The sequence below is a fragment of the Bombus fervidus genome, chromosome 8 (assembly GCF_041682495.2).
Source record: "Bombus fervidus isolate BK054 chromosome 8, iyBomFerv1, whole genome shotgun sequence".
Taxonomy (NCBI): domain Eukaryota; kingdom Metazoa; phylum Arthropoda; class Insecta; order Hymenoptera; family Apidae; genus Bombus; species Bombus fervidus.
The window spans coordinates 7,510,920-7,527,130 of NC_091524.1; the positions used below are offsets into that span (position 1 = coordinate 7,510,920).

General features: G+C 31.9%; 1 protein-coding gene across 3 annotated transcripts in view; it reads right to left on the reverse strand.

The window, feature by feature from the left end:
- Positions 1 to 14,158: 14,158 nt before the first annotated feature.
- The window catches only part of LOC139990295 (cadherin-23-like), a 32,521-nt gene continuing 30,468 nt past the window's right edge, over positions 14,159 to 16,211 (reverse strand). Inside the window, exons 23-26 of one of the 3 annotated variants that reach the window (XR_011800540.1) lie at positions 15,782 to 16,173; positions 14,941 to 15,205; positions 14,466 to 14,697; positions 14,159 to 14,328 (exon numbers count right to left, since the gene is read on the reverse strand). Coding sequence is in view for 2 of the 3 variants with exons in the window: in XM_072009436.1 (XP_071865537.1) it covers positions 14,583 to 14,697; positions 14,941 to 15,205; positions 15,782 to 16,173 (772 nt within the window). In the remaining variant the exon portion in view is untranslated. Of the gene's footprint in view, positions 14,698 to 14,940; positions 15,206 to 15,781; positions 16,174 to 16,211 lie in introns of all 3 variants that reach the window. The other 2 variants (XM_072009437.1, XM_072009436.1) reach the window with 2 other exon arrangements.

Sequence of the window (16,211 nt, forward strand, 5' to 3'; positions counted from 1 at the left end):
GATTTGATACGAGAGCATATCGAACATTACACGCATGCATATTCAGATTATACTTATTAATTTCAAGCTTTTTTAACGTGTAAAAGATTCATACTTATTATTTTGCTAAAAGTATTAGCAAAATACCGCTGATAAAGAAATATTACTATTTATGAAAAGGATATGAAACAATGAGAATAACACATATACTTTACAATAATTTTAAAGGATAAGAGAGGTCTTACAGTTAATATTTTTTAAGTTTCAAACAATGTGATCCATAAAACGTTATATACCTAATAGAATTCGTACAATAAAGAACGAAGCAATGTATCGTGCGATATTATCGCTATGCGAGAAGAATATATGTATTCGATTCTTATGGGGAAGGTGTAGTAATTAACGTGCTGAATGCTAGTACTAATCGTTATTATTAATACAACAAATAATTACCTCAGGTACCATTATCAGAGAGGGTATGTGCGGGAATATTTTATCACGAAGGGTGGTTGCGTTCGTAACAGAAATAGTAGCTTGCATCGAGTTCGAATCTCCTTTCGTGTCCCTAACCCTAACAGCAAAATCGTGAAGGCGGCCGGGCATTAGCCGTTTCGTTAGTATTACATTAGCTTGACACACTTTGTTATACAACGTGCACGGCAGGTTGTCGATCCTTACAACAGGTGTGATGGTAGCTAAACAAATAAAAGATTTTTTTAACGAAGGCCTTTATTTCTACTTTTTGCCCGTGCGATATTCGTTATAATTACCAGTTATTTCAAAAACAAGTGGGAAATCTGCATCCTGGTCAGTGGCGCGAAGTCGAAAAATGACAGAATCTACTTCAGCATCCGCTGGAACTAGAACTAATCCCATGTCCGTGGAGGTATCAAAGCGTGGACGCGCACCCTTTGCCCACGCGAAAACGAATCCGAAATAAATCCATACTTTGCACCATTGTCCTGCAAAGGGCATTCTGCAAACAGCGAATTACTTCTTCTAGATCTCTGCTCTGAATAAAAATAGGACGTTCAAACGCCTAACGCGATCGATAGTTATTTTACGAATATGTTGTACAAAAGTAACTAAAAACTGTTAGTAAAATATGAAATATTTTACGTAACCCAAAATGTTTTACGTAACATGTACACGATATTTTCATAAGTGATTTTTATAAGTGTTTGAATACTTTCGTGAGCTACTTTGGGGGTAGTTTAATGATCTTTTTTTTTTAAAGAAGTTTGTCTTTTTTAATAGAAATAATTTTTTCTTTTGATATAGTTCTGAAATGATTTTTTAAACTTTTAAAGTATTTGGTTTCTTACCACGAAAGAAAGTTTCCTAAAGACTCATAAAAACTGATAAATCGTAATCGAACGATGAGTAGTTGCTGAAAGTTGAGGAGTAGAACGTATGATTTTAAGTATGCCAAGTAAAATCCAACATTTAACATTACTATTATTTACTGATTTTTTAATATTGCCTTTTTAAACGATTTCTTTTTCATTGTTGTAGCCCGTACTTTTCTTATTTAATTGTTTCATTTAATGTGCGATTATGAACGCTCTATTCGAATCCTATATTTTGTTATTTGCGACACAAGTCCAAAATAAGTAATCTTCTTGTGATCTCATCAAATATACAGGAAAATATATCGACTGATAAAATTGCTACGAACTTTGTCAGCAACTCAATACATGTGTTTCTTTAATAACGATGAAACTGCTATAAATTGTCCCCTTTGTAAGCACCCTATATGATCAATCTATATCCGAACATGGTTACTTCGTAGTCAAAACAAATGTTGTGTTCTTATCCAAGCGACTTAAATACTTCGAAGAAGCACTTTCATAGCATGCTAATTGCAGGATATTTAAAATGAATGCGCGTTGGACGAACTAACAATTTCAAGTATAACAAAAATGAATAAAGAAAAACGAAACAGAATAGGAAAATATTTATTCTATACTTTACGCGAATGAAACGTCTCGAATTAATAATATTTTATCTTTTAAAAATGGAATGTTAGATAAACGTATTCATTTTGGAATTTCTGTATTGTACAAAAAATGTTTCTGATGGGGATGTTCGTGAATTTTATTACCTACATGTTGGAGGATTTTTGAAGTATAAATTATAAATTATGCAAAGAGATTAATTACACTGTTAGGAGGAATAATAAATGTATTTCATAATCAATGTGCATCGAACTTGTGAATTTATTGCGTTAATGAGAAGATCGATATCTCGTTATACGAGTACCCCTATTTCTTTTCTAAATATTAGAAGGGGCGAGTTCAAGCGCTCTCAAACTGACTGACAGTTAGTCCATTTATCCAGTGAGTAATTATTTAAGGCAGTCGGTGGTCATTCCTTGGTACCGCGTGATAGGGCGCGCACCCTTTTCTTTCCCTGACAGCAGTCTCAACTTACTTACGATAATTTGTATAAATGATCTGTTATAAAATCACTGGTACATACTGGAATGATTTTTATATTAATTAAATAAATTTTTGAATCGATGTTTTGATCAAATTTGCAATCTTTATTTTAACATATTTATTGGTTGTCGCGTATTATTTGAAGATATACTTTTTTAAATAAGTGACCTTTCTGATATACCTTTCATTTCATTATTTAACTAACAAAAAGATGAAATAATTATTCCAATTGAGTTGGAAATATTTAAAAAGGTACATCCTTCAAATGGTCTTCTTTTTTAATATTGTTCTTTTACACGTACTATGTACAACCCAAAAACATATGTGTGTAGCTGAGTTTTATGAATTACTTTATGAATTGTCGTCAGAAGAATTACAAATGGTTTACGAAAATTAATTATTTAGATAGGTATACAATTTTGCAAGAAAGAATCGACACATTACAATTTAATACCACGAATAATATATTATCGTTTATTATGGTATGATAAACAGAAAATTTCTGTGAAATAAAAATCTCGATAAAGTTTAGACCAAATGCCAATGCATTGCCTGTAGAAATCCGATATATTACGTGCTCATGTAAGTAATAGTTGCATATGTGCGAGTTTCACTTTAATATGACTCCGGAAATTTGATAGACAGTGAAATAAGCATGAGATAGATCAGGCGCTACAATGTTTAATTTCCGATTACACACTAGAAATTTATCGATTTATTATCGAGAAATAATTCACTGAACTCGTGGAACGTTTTACGACATGAAAAAGGAATGGAATAATCATCCGATAATAAAATATTCATTTAGAGCGTTTCCAAACACGTTATTTCTTTTTATACACAGCGAGTATAGTATGATCTATGCTTTATGCTGTAAGCCTTTAACCAATAATTCTACAAATAATTTATACTTCTTAATTTGTGTCCTTACGTTCTGTGCATTTATATTTATTGATTTAAAAGTAGAACTGTAATGTGCTACTGTAAGTCGATGTAATATACTTTATAGAATTTTTGTTTTCTATAGGTACAAAATTAAGGATAGTATTACTGTTACGGACGAATAATGTACATTAACGACAAAAATTCTGATAGAATCGGAAATATTGATTTTATGATCAAGAAACGAGGTCGTGACCACTCGTTATTCAGAACTAACACATAACAGTGTTCGAGTCAGCGGTCAGTTCTTCACACCAATCGTAAATCCTGTTACTAGTAAAAGGAGGCGTGAACTAATACTAAAACGCATGGTTTTATGACACCTACACAGTCAGGATTCCATTAATTTCTAAAAATAAAAAAAAATGTCCCATGTCTAAATCATAATCGTTTATGTCATCTGATTTTATTTTAGTTTTATATTGCGGGGCTTTCGTGTTTTGCTGTTTTGGTAAGCTTATATACATACATGAGCCACTACTTATACTTGTATAGGAGCAATAAAATTTAAGGAGAAATATTATTGTTTTAATATCTAGTAACATTTCTTTAGTTTATGTTGAGCCTTTCAATTTCCTGAGTAAATTTCTCCAACAATTAAAAGAAACGTAAGAGAAACAACGATAACAAAGTACAGATCATTACAGTGAGCTAGGAAAGTTTTTACGTTTAAGATATTTCTAACTTACTTTCAGTATAGCTTTTTTTATAATTATAATAATTGCCTAACTTAAATTTTATTTGACATACAAGCATGATAGAAGGACACGCAATTTATAACACTGAAGTTAAAATACCTTATGAAACATTCGTTAAACTTTTACTTGCTTTGTATTAATTTATTAATAGTAAGAATTATAATAATAGTGAAAATTAAAAAATGAATTTACGATATTAAATAATCATAGAAATGATAAATCCAGGAAATATTAATAAGCAAGGTAATAGGAGCAAATCATTAATTAATTAACTAGGTTCATGATGAATAAACTATACTACATATGTATGCAGAAATACAATGTTCAAAGTATATCGCATTTTCCATACTAAAAGCAATTATAAATTATTCAGGAATCACTATTGCAGGCATGACTAATTACAATGACTTACAGTTTACAGGAATGATTAGTATTTTTAGAATGTTATAAATCTATAAATATCCTGTCGTTATTCTAAAATTAAATTGTACTCGCAATCAATTTTTTACGAGAGCCATTTTTGTAATGAATTGGTACTCTATTCCAGATCAATTTGAAGGTGTTTAATTTCGCAATTAATTTGAAAGCCTTCGACTTGTCTTCTGTCCATTGTTTGGAAGTTTTAAAACGACTCAACCCGTAAGTACGCTTACCCGTACGAATTGTAAGAATGTAATTTACGCTATGGCACAATTTGCCACGTGCCGATGAAATCGCTCTGGTTTAGGGTAGAATGGGGAACGTATGATATTGAACATAGCGGAAGTAAATATAGGTCATTAACTAAATCTCCATCAAGAAATTTTCCTATCAGCGGAAGATCGCAGAACAAATATCGTACAAATATCACTTTTTGCAAGGGCTAAACCATCGTTCGATCACTATGACAAAGAACTGGTTTAGTTATACTAGAATAGATATAGAATTGTGAAATTTATTTTGTTGTATCAGAGTAACTTTGCATATAATTGAATTTAAAAAATTGGTTATTAATTAACTAATTAATTATACAGTATTTTATACAATATTTTTATAATATTTCAATATTCTGACCAATTTATAATACTTCATTGAATATTGAAATAGATTATAAAAATTGTTTACGTTATTTGTTATTCTGTATCATGGAAATCTGTAAAAGATATCAGTCTATTTTTCTACCAATGCTTTTACATATTGTTTGCGAAAAAATCTTATTATTTAAGCTTTGATATTGAAGTTACGAATTGGAAAAAATATTATATCGCATAAAATATCACGTATATAGAATAGCATTACAAGAAGCCAAAGAACTTCGATAAAATATTAAAATTCGAATTGCTGTTATTAACTATTCACAACTTGTTAGATTTTGATTGCTTCGCTTTCGTGTAGCCAAGACAGTTCATAAATATTAAAAAGTGCTCGTCTTATGTTAACAAGCCAGCACGAATTCTCGTCTTTGAAGAAAAATCAAGCTTTTGCTCGCTCATTGTGCATAAGAATTTAATAGTATCGCCCGGTCATTGTCCACCCTGCATGGATCGATTTAATTTTCTTTTTCCCTTAGCCTTTGGCAAGCATCATTACGTCGTACACCATCACATAGAATTATCACATAGAATTTTTTAAAATTAAATAACCTCCATTTTTGCATAAGTATTATTACGCGAACAATTTGTATATTTCAAATACACCTATCGATATGAACAATAAAATAAATTCAATTTTTAAATGGAAATTATGAATTCTAGTAAATTTTTTTTATAAAAGCTACGTAATCGTTCATAGAAAGTACAATAATAATAAATTGTTGAACGTCTAATAATGGTCATGGATATTATATCAATTAACACTTTTTAATTACCATCTACATTTATCACTAAAAAGTATTTTGCTGTGCACTGTTAAATAATCGAGAAAGAACAGTTCCTAAGGTATTATAGACTGTATGTCGCGGTATAGTATATATAGCTTAATTAAGAATATCTTTGGCACGCAAATGAATTTGTCTAAACGCGTTCATTCGATATTGACGAGACAGAAAATTTATTATTAACCACATTTATGAAACGGTCAAACACTCTCCGCGTCACAAAATGTAGAACGATCAAATATCTTTGTTAGTGGGATATGTAATGTCGTGCTGGCATGCCACGCTGGCTTAAAGCACACAGAATGCGCCAACTAAAACAATTTTGTGTCGTGCATTCGATATACAACAAACTTTCTGGAAAAGTATGAAACAATTAGGATAATGAACATTTAATGAAATAAGATCTGAAAATGCACCTTTGAAAATATACCAGTTGTAAAATTTAAAAAATGCCTTTAATTTTTAATATGTTGATATTTTGATTATTTGGTATTTCAATTATCCAATTTTCGCTATTTCGTTATGTTATATCTACCATATGTAAAATATTAATTACAACGTGGAAATATTGAAAGTACGAAGCGTAAAAATGCTCGTAGAAATTAATTTATTACACACAGTAAAATAATTTATACAAACTGAAGAACTGTACCCTTACTTGCTATCGTACTATTACGTTAAGTTTAAATTTTTATTATTTATTAACCATGCACATACGTAAGGATTTTAACAAATACAGAGAGTAACGTGATATTGTGTAGAATAATTTGATACTATAGACGAAATGTCGCAGAGTAATCGCTAATGTTCACTTACCTGATCGCAGAGTCATTCAGTACCGCAAAATCATGAAGCAATACATGCTTTTGCGCGGTTGTCCATCGATCGTTCATTTAACACATCCTTCGAGAATACTTTTTCCCGCGTAAAGTAATTCATACACGCAATAACGTGCACTCTACGTGAATCACGTTCTTCCTCGAAGAACCCTGATTTCAGTTACAGCGAAGAACCACGTCTGAATGATTCGCTAACAAAATCGATAAAACTATTAAAACAACGAGGAATACTTGCAATGTGTTGTCGTACTTGTAAGTAACAATATGGAAAACGTCGTACGAAACAGCTGTATAAGAAGACTGTTAAACGAAGCACTTGCAATCAACGTAACACCTAAACAACACTCGTCACGTTAACTTTTTACAATGGTCGTCCCTTCTGTGTCTTTGACTTTTGTTTCGTGACCGACAGGTCGTGATTTCGATGAAAGAATAGACTTTACACGCGGATTTATCCGTGGTCGAGGGTCGACATTTTCGAGAGTTGTGGAAGAACGCACCACTTCACGTGGCCGCGAACGCCGCGCATGTGAAGGGGTTGTTTCGTTCAACCCCCCAACGCGAACCCTGTACGTCCATGTCACGTGTACGTCGCGAAACACCGGCCATCCCCTCTCCACAGGTTGCCGAAGGTGCATCCACCTTTTTCTCTCACATCACCCATTTTTACTTCAAACTTTTCTATTGGCCTTCTCGTTTTCCCGCTATTTCCTCGTATTTCGTGAAGATTCAACGGTGTGCGAAAGTTTCCGGTCAGATATACAGGTATTTTTCATTTTACCTATTAAAAGCGATATTTTAAAGAATTTTAATCAATGTCATATAACTGCGAGTCTATAAAATATAAGATAAACGTCCCTCTGTAACGCAACGTTCGTTTAATCTCTTTTGGATGTAAATTATTATTATTTAAATGTGAAGCGAGAAATTTACGTGTCCGAACACGTTTGCACCTTCTTGCCATTGTAACTCATCGGTGAAATTTAATTTATGGAATTATTGAAGACGAAGAATCGTATCTTTGTTGGTAAGAGATTGTTTAATCCTCATTTTAATCGATATCTCTTCATGGTAATTTTTCAGCAATCTAAGGATTCAGGTTCAAAATAAAACAGTATGTCGTTAACGATGCAGGTAAAAGTAAAATTTATGTAAATCCTTATTACGGATTCTGTGGCAAAAGGTAAAAATACGATCTGATACAACGTGTATGGTTAATTCGTAATAATTTTAATAGCCTTGGAACGATTGCCATAGTACGATTGTGGAAGTTTTCTCACTGCATTTTAAATAGTTATGGTTGCGTATGCTCGGTAAACTACCTAGAAAATGTTCAAATTTGTCCATATATTCTGAAATAATTAATCTTTTCGTTCCTAAATTAATCAGTGACCTTGCTTATAATTAGTTTCATTTCCATAAACGACGTCTTGCAATTATCATGAAAACCTTGGTCATATTCACCTTGAACTATTTTCGCAGTATTGTATTTAATTACAGCTATGGATATTTTTGTAATATACATATATATATATCACACCCCTGTTACGAACGTGACACAAGTTGATAAACGAATTTCTTTGATCATTATAATCATTAGTATAGGAAAAATCTTCGAGTATTTTCAAAGTTACAAATTGACGAAGACAAATACAATGCTTCATCCTATATCCTTCTATCCTTTTCCTTAATCTCATCTCTTTAGAAAAAATATAACGTGGCGTTACGCCCAAAGACAGTCCTTTGTATTTTTTAAGAAACTAACATTTCCGAGATGTATCACTGTCGAAGCAAGGATGCGATATAAATTATGCTACAAATTGTAATTTAACCAATGCGAAATAAAAAACATAATCGTTTATTTTACATTAATTTCTATAAAATTTGAGCGAAACTTTTTACAAAATTTCTACTAATCTGCGATAATTTCACAAACGTTGATAGTAGTTGGATTGCGAGTATTCGGTCTACATTTCAAAGGTTTTGCGAAAAAATTACGAGTTATCGATGTAATACCGAAAGGCAGCGTAACGTCGATGAGTCAGGGCTTGAGAAGTCGGGGTATTAGTAGCTACGCAGTCCCTAATAAGGAGGGTTCTTTAACGCGGGGGTCGCGTGATTTGTTTGCCACAGGGAACAAATTTCGACGATAGACATCTTAAGTTTGATTTCTTCGCTCTAATCATCTATTCCAGAGGAGATAAGCTCTCTGTGATTAAAAGCGCCGGAGTTTCATCGTAAATAATGTTGATGCCAGCTACGATATCGTTTAATTATACCTTAGATGTAGTGCCTGAACATTACAATACCTTTTTTTGTACTTAGTTGAGATCATAAAACGAAAAATTAACGCGTGCATTTCAATTAAAACTCGGCAATATTTTAATAGGAACATTTTAAATGTGTCCTATAGGCTGTTTGAAAGATGAGTAACGTTCTGATTCTGTGCCATGTACGTTCAGTTACTTATATTAATATTTGGACATTCTTTCAAACAGGATAACTTTTTTAAAGTTGAGCCAAATGACTTGAGTTTATTGAGGAAGTTAGAAGATTATTAGTTGATTGGATAACGCGTAAGAGAATTTTGAAAACATCGCAACTGGTCGGAATTCAGAGAAAGAAAAAAGAAGTGGATGTTACCTTTTACTAGTTTTTTATCTGGACGTGTAATGAAGATTTAAATAATACATTTTGAAGATTTATGGCAGCTATATGTATATGTACATGCTGAAAATTTCTCCGAAATCGGATAACGTTGCTACGAGCTACAAACGGTTAGAAATGGCGAAAATTGCAGCTTCTCGCCACTTTCAGCCTATAACTGTAAGAAATATAAAGATTTTTATAATTTTTCTATGACTGTTTGTTTCTGTACCAATTAATTTCGAAGAAATATTCTGGTTCTATATATGACATAAATCTCCAAAATCTGTTGTTTACATTTTCGATAAAAGAGTTGCATAAAATAATCTTTACTTTTTTCTTCGCGATTTCGACCGGTCGAAATTTTTTCATAAAATCTGCATGCCATCCAGTAAACTAATTCTTCTAATTTTCCACTAAACATCAAGCCGTCTGTCCTATTTTTAAAAAATCGCTCTATTTTAAATGGTGCTCGAATATCGAATAGGAATAAATGCACATACGTACATACATACATGGAAAACATTGAATTTTATATATATATCTTGTTGCATTTATATCTATATCGTCTATACGCATCACAATATACGTAGAGAAATAATTAAGTTCAAAGTATCGGACGTAACATGGTATACTTGGTACTCTTCCACAATAAACAGCGTTTAGAGATGTGCAGGTTTTTACCTGCAATATAATGTTCATAATATTCTACGAGTAGAAATAAGAAAAATATATGAATAAGTATAATAATATATTATATTACATATTATACCATTATATCCTTCTATTTTCATTACGACTTTTGCAATTATTTCTTTGATAACTGCAAATATGAAAACTTGTTATTAAAATTACCACAATATTATTGCACACAAACCAAGTTTATAACGTAGCAATATACTTCTCTAGGGACATCTATTTAATAAAAAAAAAAAAATTGTTTTAGAAGAAATTTTTATTCATGGACATGTCAAACTGTATATATCCTAAATCATCTATGACATATTATTCGACTGATAAATTAAAAAGAATTAATGTTTACTGAAGTGAGATACTACATATGTACCTGTATCGTATTGTTCTTTGGAAATAGGCGAAAAAGGTGCACTTAGCCGAGTCAGTGGAATAAGGACATTTGGAGAAGTATTGTCGTTATGTCGAGGTTGTGCTACGTACATAGAAAGGGCCAATGCATGCAAATTGCGCGTAGAATAAATGCACCTCCACGTAGTAGTAGCGTAAAACAGGATCGGCACTAGGAACGATATAACCCTAGGAAACGACGATTATTAGTCACTTACTGGAATACGTGGCATGAAAAATTGCGAACACCTTGAATATAAGCTAATATGGGAGAGTGTTTATGGGGAAATTGACATTCTAATGCGTATTCAGAAGAGAATGTAAACAGGCCACGCACGCGAGTTATAAAAGTCCATTTTAATTTGTTTCTTAATTTACGGCGAAGAAAAATTAGTTGTCGTGTTGAGTATCACCAGTGACTAATTATAAATTGCTTCGTACATTAATCATTATCAAAGATTGCGAATAAAAGGATGTATAAGCGTAAGAGAAGTAGCATTATCCGCTATAAATGTATTTATTTAAAAATTATCATTCGTTTTATTTATGCAATCTCGTTTAACTTCGACTTCAATCAATTAACAATTGCTACGCTACTGACTTTAATGGAAACACCGTCAGTGGGTTGTTCCGCAAGAAGTCTAAGCTAGTGAAGGGTTGAAAAGGAGGGGAACAAGGGAACGACGCGAACACTGACCAGTCGCTTATATAGTCAACGAAGATTAGCATAAGGTTGCACGCGAAGCTGACGTTCAGGAATAGGATAAGGGAGTAGGTAGCCGTTTCCTCGGCTACCTTACCTCTCAACCTACAACCGACTGTGCGTACGACTTCTGCCTCGCTCATTTTCCGTCTCGTAAAACGTAGACCTGTATGGAAATCTTTATTTATAGAAGTTGACATTTATGGTGCGAACGAAACGCAAGCTTATTAGATGTATTTTACATACAGTACGTCAGATATAGTTTACATATATTATATAATTAAGTGAAAAATTATAAAGTAATTATAAATTATAATTAATGCGATAACGTAAATTAATTGTATTCTCCGATATAATTTTATCTCTGTCCGTTTAGAATTTATATTACGATTTTTATGCTTTCTTTGTTTAATTTTACGTAATAGAAATTGTATTACAAGGATGATATACATTTGGTATTTTAGGTACAGTTTATTTATTTATATAGTGCGGTATAGTTCATTTGTATCCAAGAAAGATGTGTAACTGGTTTTAAAAAACAAAGTAAATGTTGTTCATCTCTTAGTTCAATTTTATGAAGTATCATACTATCGTGATACAATAATATAAAGTTAAAGTGTTCGATTTAGTTTTAGCGTTGAAGTTTCTGTTCTTTGGTATCGATCGATGTGGTTATGGATTGACTTTATTTTAAGAATGTTAATTTTGCAAATTACTTTTATTCCATACTCTTGAATATTTGTTAATTTCTTGCATTATTCTTGTAATTAAACTTTCGAGACAAGTAAAATGCACACGAAGAAGTATATACCATACAATTCGTCTTCCTATGTTTTATATAGTTATTAAACAAAATCACGAATTTTATTTTCATTTTATTTTCATTGCTGTGAATAATACTTTTACTTATTCAGCATTTCATTACATTTAGTGATACAAGCGATATAACGAAGAGCAGCTTCAAACAACAACTTCTTGAGCCAAACCTTGAAAACCATTGCTTCAGATTTTCCAGTTAAATATGTATCAATCAAAGACACGTCTCGTCAGAATTTTTCGGCGAACATTAATCGGATTCTTCTGTGGTTAATCGTACAATGGCGTGTACGGTTAAAGTAAATGTCAAGTAGCAGAGTCCTCGCATTAAACCACGACGATAGAATATCTTAAGGGTGAAAGGGACCATGGAGTGTGACTGACCCATTGAGGTCAGCAGTAGGCATAGTTAATTTGCATTTAAACAATGAATTCTTCTTTTACTGGTATTTCGTGTTGCGATACTATCGGTACGAGTTACCCCTTATAGTCGTAGTCTTGTCGTAAGCAACGATCTCATAAAACAATTTTACAGAAAATTTCTTGGTCGACCTCAAACGAAATAGAATTTAACGTATAAATTTGAAAGGATCATCGTCTTGATCGTAGCTCAGATTTCACGCAAGTGCCATCGCACTTTAATATTATGCGACCCAGTTAAGGGTGTACACGAGCGATATTGTTCCGAGGGTTTGGCTTTATTTTGCATGCCCGTTTTCTCGTTCTAATTTATAGTGGTTCAACGTGAGATAGCGGTTTTTACGTATTACTAGGCAGACAGCCTAAATACGGCTGATATCGTTACATGGTAGCTTTTCGAAGGAAATGTCGAATATATTTGTATGTAGTCTGTGATTGAAGTGTTTCTTCGTTTATATACTTGAACGTGCGAATTCCGAGACACATAAATTTGCTTTTTGATATTTTGAAAATTATTCTATCGTAGTTCATGCGTTTCAACTTATTTAATAATATTTACAACGTACGAAACGAAAGTCTCACCTTTAACTGAAGTGGAGTTTTGAAGTGAAGTGATGTGTAAAACATCGTAGTACACAATCTTGTATTTTAATAAATGCATACGTTGATACATATACAACGTGCAAGTGTGAGTATACTTGTGACTTGTCGAAAACGTTTGTACATGAAACTCTCGGGTATACTCGTGACTGGCCGACAATGTGTTTAATTTGTTTTACACGAATGCAGCGATTGAGAGAATGCAACATAGCGTGTTGAATGCGATACAATAAGTGAAAAGCGTAGGAATAAAGATTAAGGAATACAGCGATCGAGTACAGCTGGAAAATATATTTCCTAATAATTTGCAACAATAATTTAATTTCACTGAAACAAAACAGCTTCCTTCTCTTGTAAATATCAGTACGTAGCAATGTATAATATACCTATGTGAATATCAGGACATTTGAAAGTAGATAATTAGGTACATTTGAGACGCGAAGTATTTAGAAGTAGTATAAATAATATTTATATTGAGTATTTATATAAGGCATGAATTCATTTTAGATCTTTTGATGAATAATGTAATCTTCCCAGCGCCAGTTTCAAGTTTAACTTTCACAAAAGCTGCATTAGATATTCATAGAGTAACCTAATATGTAAAGAGCATGGACCAGTGATTAATGATACTAACATTAGAATGGCTGGAATAATGTTTCGTGAATGTTTCAGTAATACGATTATTAAAGTGATATATTTTGCAGATTAAAAAGAATAGTCAATTATATAAGAAGTATGTCATTTCTCCATCACTATTGTTAGTATTGTAGCATACGTAACATGAAGTAACTTTATTTTAGAAAGAAAAGATTTGCATGCTTTCCTGAGTAGCATAATAATAGGAAATTGTATAACAGTAGAATTTCTGTATTACGAACTTACGTATAATGTACATATTATGCATGTATGGTATGTATATTTCACTTTGATAATGTGAATGTAGCAGAGCCCAATTATATCGATCTAAAAGTTAATTTAAAGTTTTACTAGCTGAAAATCTATGAATACATAAATTTAATTATTGGCATTTTCAATAATAGATATTTTACAGGAATATAGAGAAACATAATAAAAGTTAAATAATCCAAATTATTAATAACAGTTGACGTCAGTCGATGAAGTAAGGAATATTAATATATTAATGAATCAATTATTTATTTATCAAACAGAAATATAAAGTGTACAATGGTACAAGTGTATGTAACATATTGACGTGCAGAGATCATGGTTAAATTAATTTTTCTTATTAACCAGAGTTTCTCACGAACTTGGAAGTGAGATTCTTCCAAACTATAATCGCTTATATCTACAATAGTAATTTACTATTAATACGGATTATTAAGACAAAATACGAATAATGAAAATATGAATTCGATAATACAAAATATTTGTCACTGTCAATTTTTAAAAATACTATGAAATAAATATTAAATACATACTAACGCTTATACGAAGTGTGACTATTTACAAGAATTATTCTAAATTTGCACTTCTTACGAAGTTATAAATACTACCGCGCAAATAAGAATTTTTCTCCATCGTATTATCGTCGTTGTTCAATTACAATTCCGTCGTTTCTATCTTTTTACCAAGAGGATTAACGATATTGTTTTGCGTTCTATATATTGGAGAACTTCGATGAAAGTCATTTGGTATATTTGCCACACTTCCCGCGCTGCAAATAAAATTTATTATTTCTAATTTTAATACTTACTATATATATTCTAATGTTTACTATATGTACTTTATTAATTATTCATTTTATTTATTTCGCATAAATACTACTGTTACTTTATTGTGTCTACTGATAATCATTTAATCCTACTATTATCCTAATTAATTAAACTTATTAATAGATTGTATGACAGTATGTAGATATACTTAAACATCATATCAATTAGAAGTAAGTAATATTTACCTTGAAATGGAAGACGCTCTTGGCTCGATATAGTACGGTTTATCATCGGTTCTTTGGTTTGTATTAGCTTCGTTCATTATTTCTTCGTTGTTCAATGCATTTTCATCGAGGGAATCCCTCTCAGACGTGTGACTAAGTGATTCGTCACTTTTAAACCACTCATTCTCGTAAGCGTGCATCCATATAGGATTGGAACCTTCTACACTATGCTTGTTTGTATTCGGTACACGACCAGGCCCTCTTATAAATTCTGCATCTGATGTTCCTTAAACAAATGTGAACAAATTAAGTTTTGAAAATTATATTAATAAATAAACAGCGGTGGTTGGCAATAATTTAAGCACATAAGGTTTTGTATAAACGTCAGAAATTGTAAATTGAATAATAATTTTAAATCAGCATGTAATATGTATTTCAGACATTATTTCATGTATAAAACTATAATTTTTCTTACATGCATAATTATATATACATGCTGACTGTTGCTCAATGGATATTCAAATGTGTCTGTTATCGAATAACAAAAGGATATAATATATAATTCAGTTAGAATCATTTGCTATCAGTAAATACATATGCAGATATTAAATATACCTATATGGCCATACGTATACATAAAAGAGGAGTACATAAAAGATATATACTGTAAAATTTGTTCTAGAAACTTCCTAATTTTAGGAGAATTACTTATTGAATTGATTATTCTATTATTTCTTACGCTTATGTGATAACGTTCTACGATAAATCCAATTAATTTTTTGGAATTTTCCATTAATATCTTGAACTGATAATGTCTTATTAATGAAAAACAAGGTATTATGCACAGAATCGTGATATTTACCAAACGGTGATGCATTTGCGGCTTTCAATTGCCTGCGGAACGAGGCTCTTTGCGAAATGCACAAGGCTATGCACAGAATTAGCAGAGCTCCTAGGAACAAGGTCAAAGTCAAAAGCCAAAACGTGGTTCCTGCTTGCTCGTACTGAACAATCGGTTGATATTGAGCCGGTTGCGTGTCGAGAACATTGAATTCCTTAAACAGACCATCGAGTTTCTCTATATTTCTGTCGACTAATTCCAGGACTTCCGACACTTCAAGAATGGAATTGTCTCGACGATTTACAAGGTGCATGTACAAATCGGTCTTTGTTCGATCGACAGAACCGTCGTGATTCTCGTGGATTTTGTACTCATCAATGTTAACTATCGCTCCAGTCACGTTGCCCAGTGTCCTAAAAATTTACGTTACAGAATTGTAAAATTTTGTTCT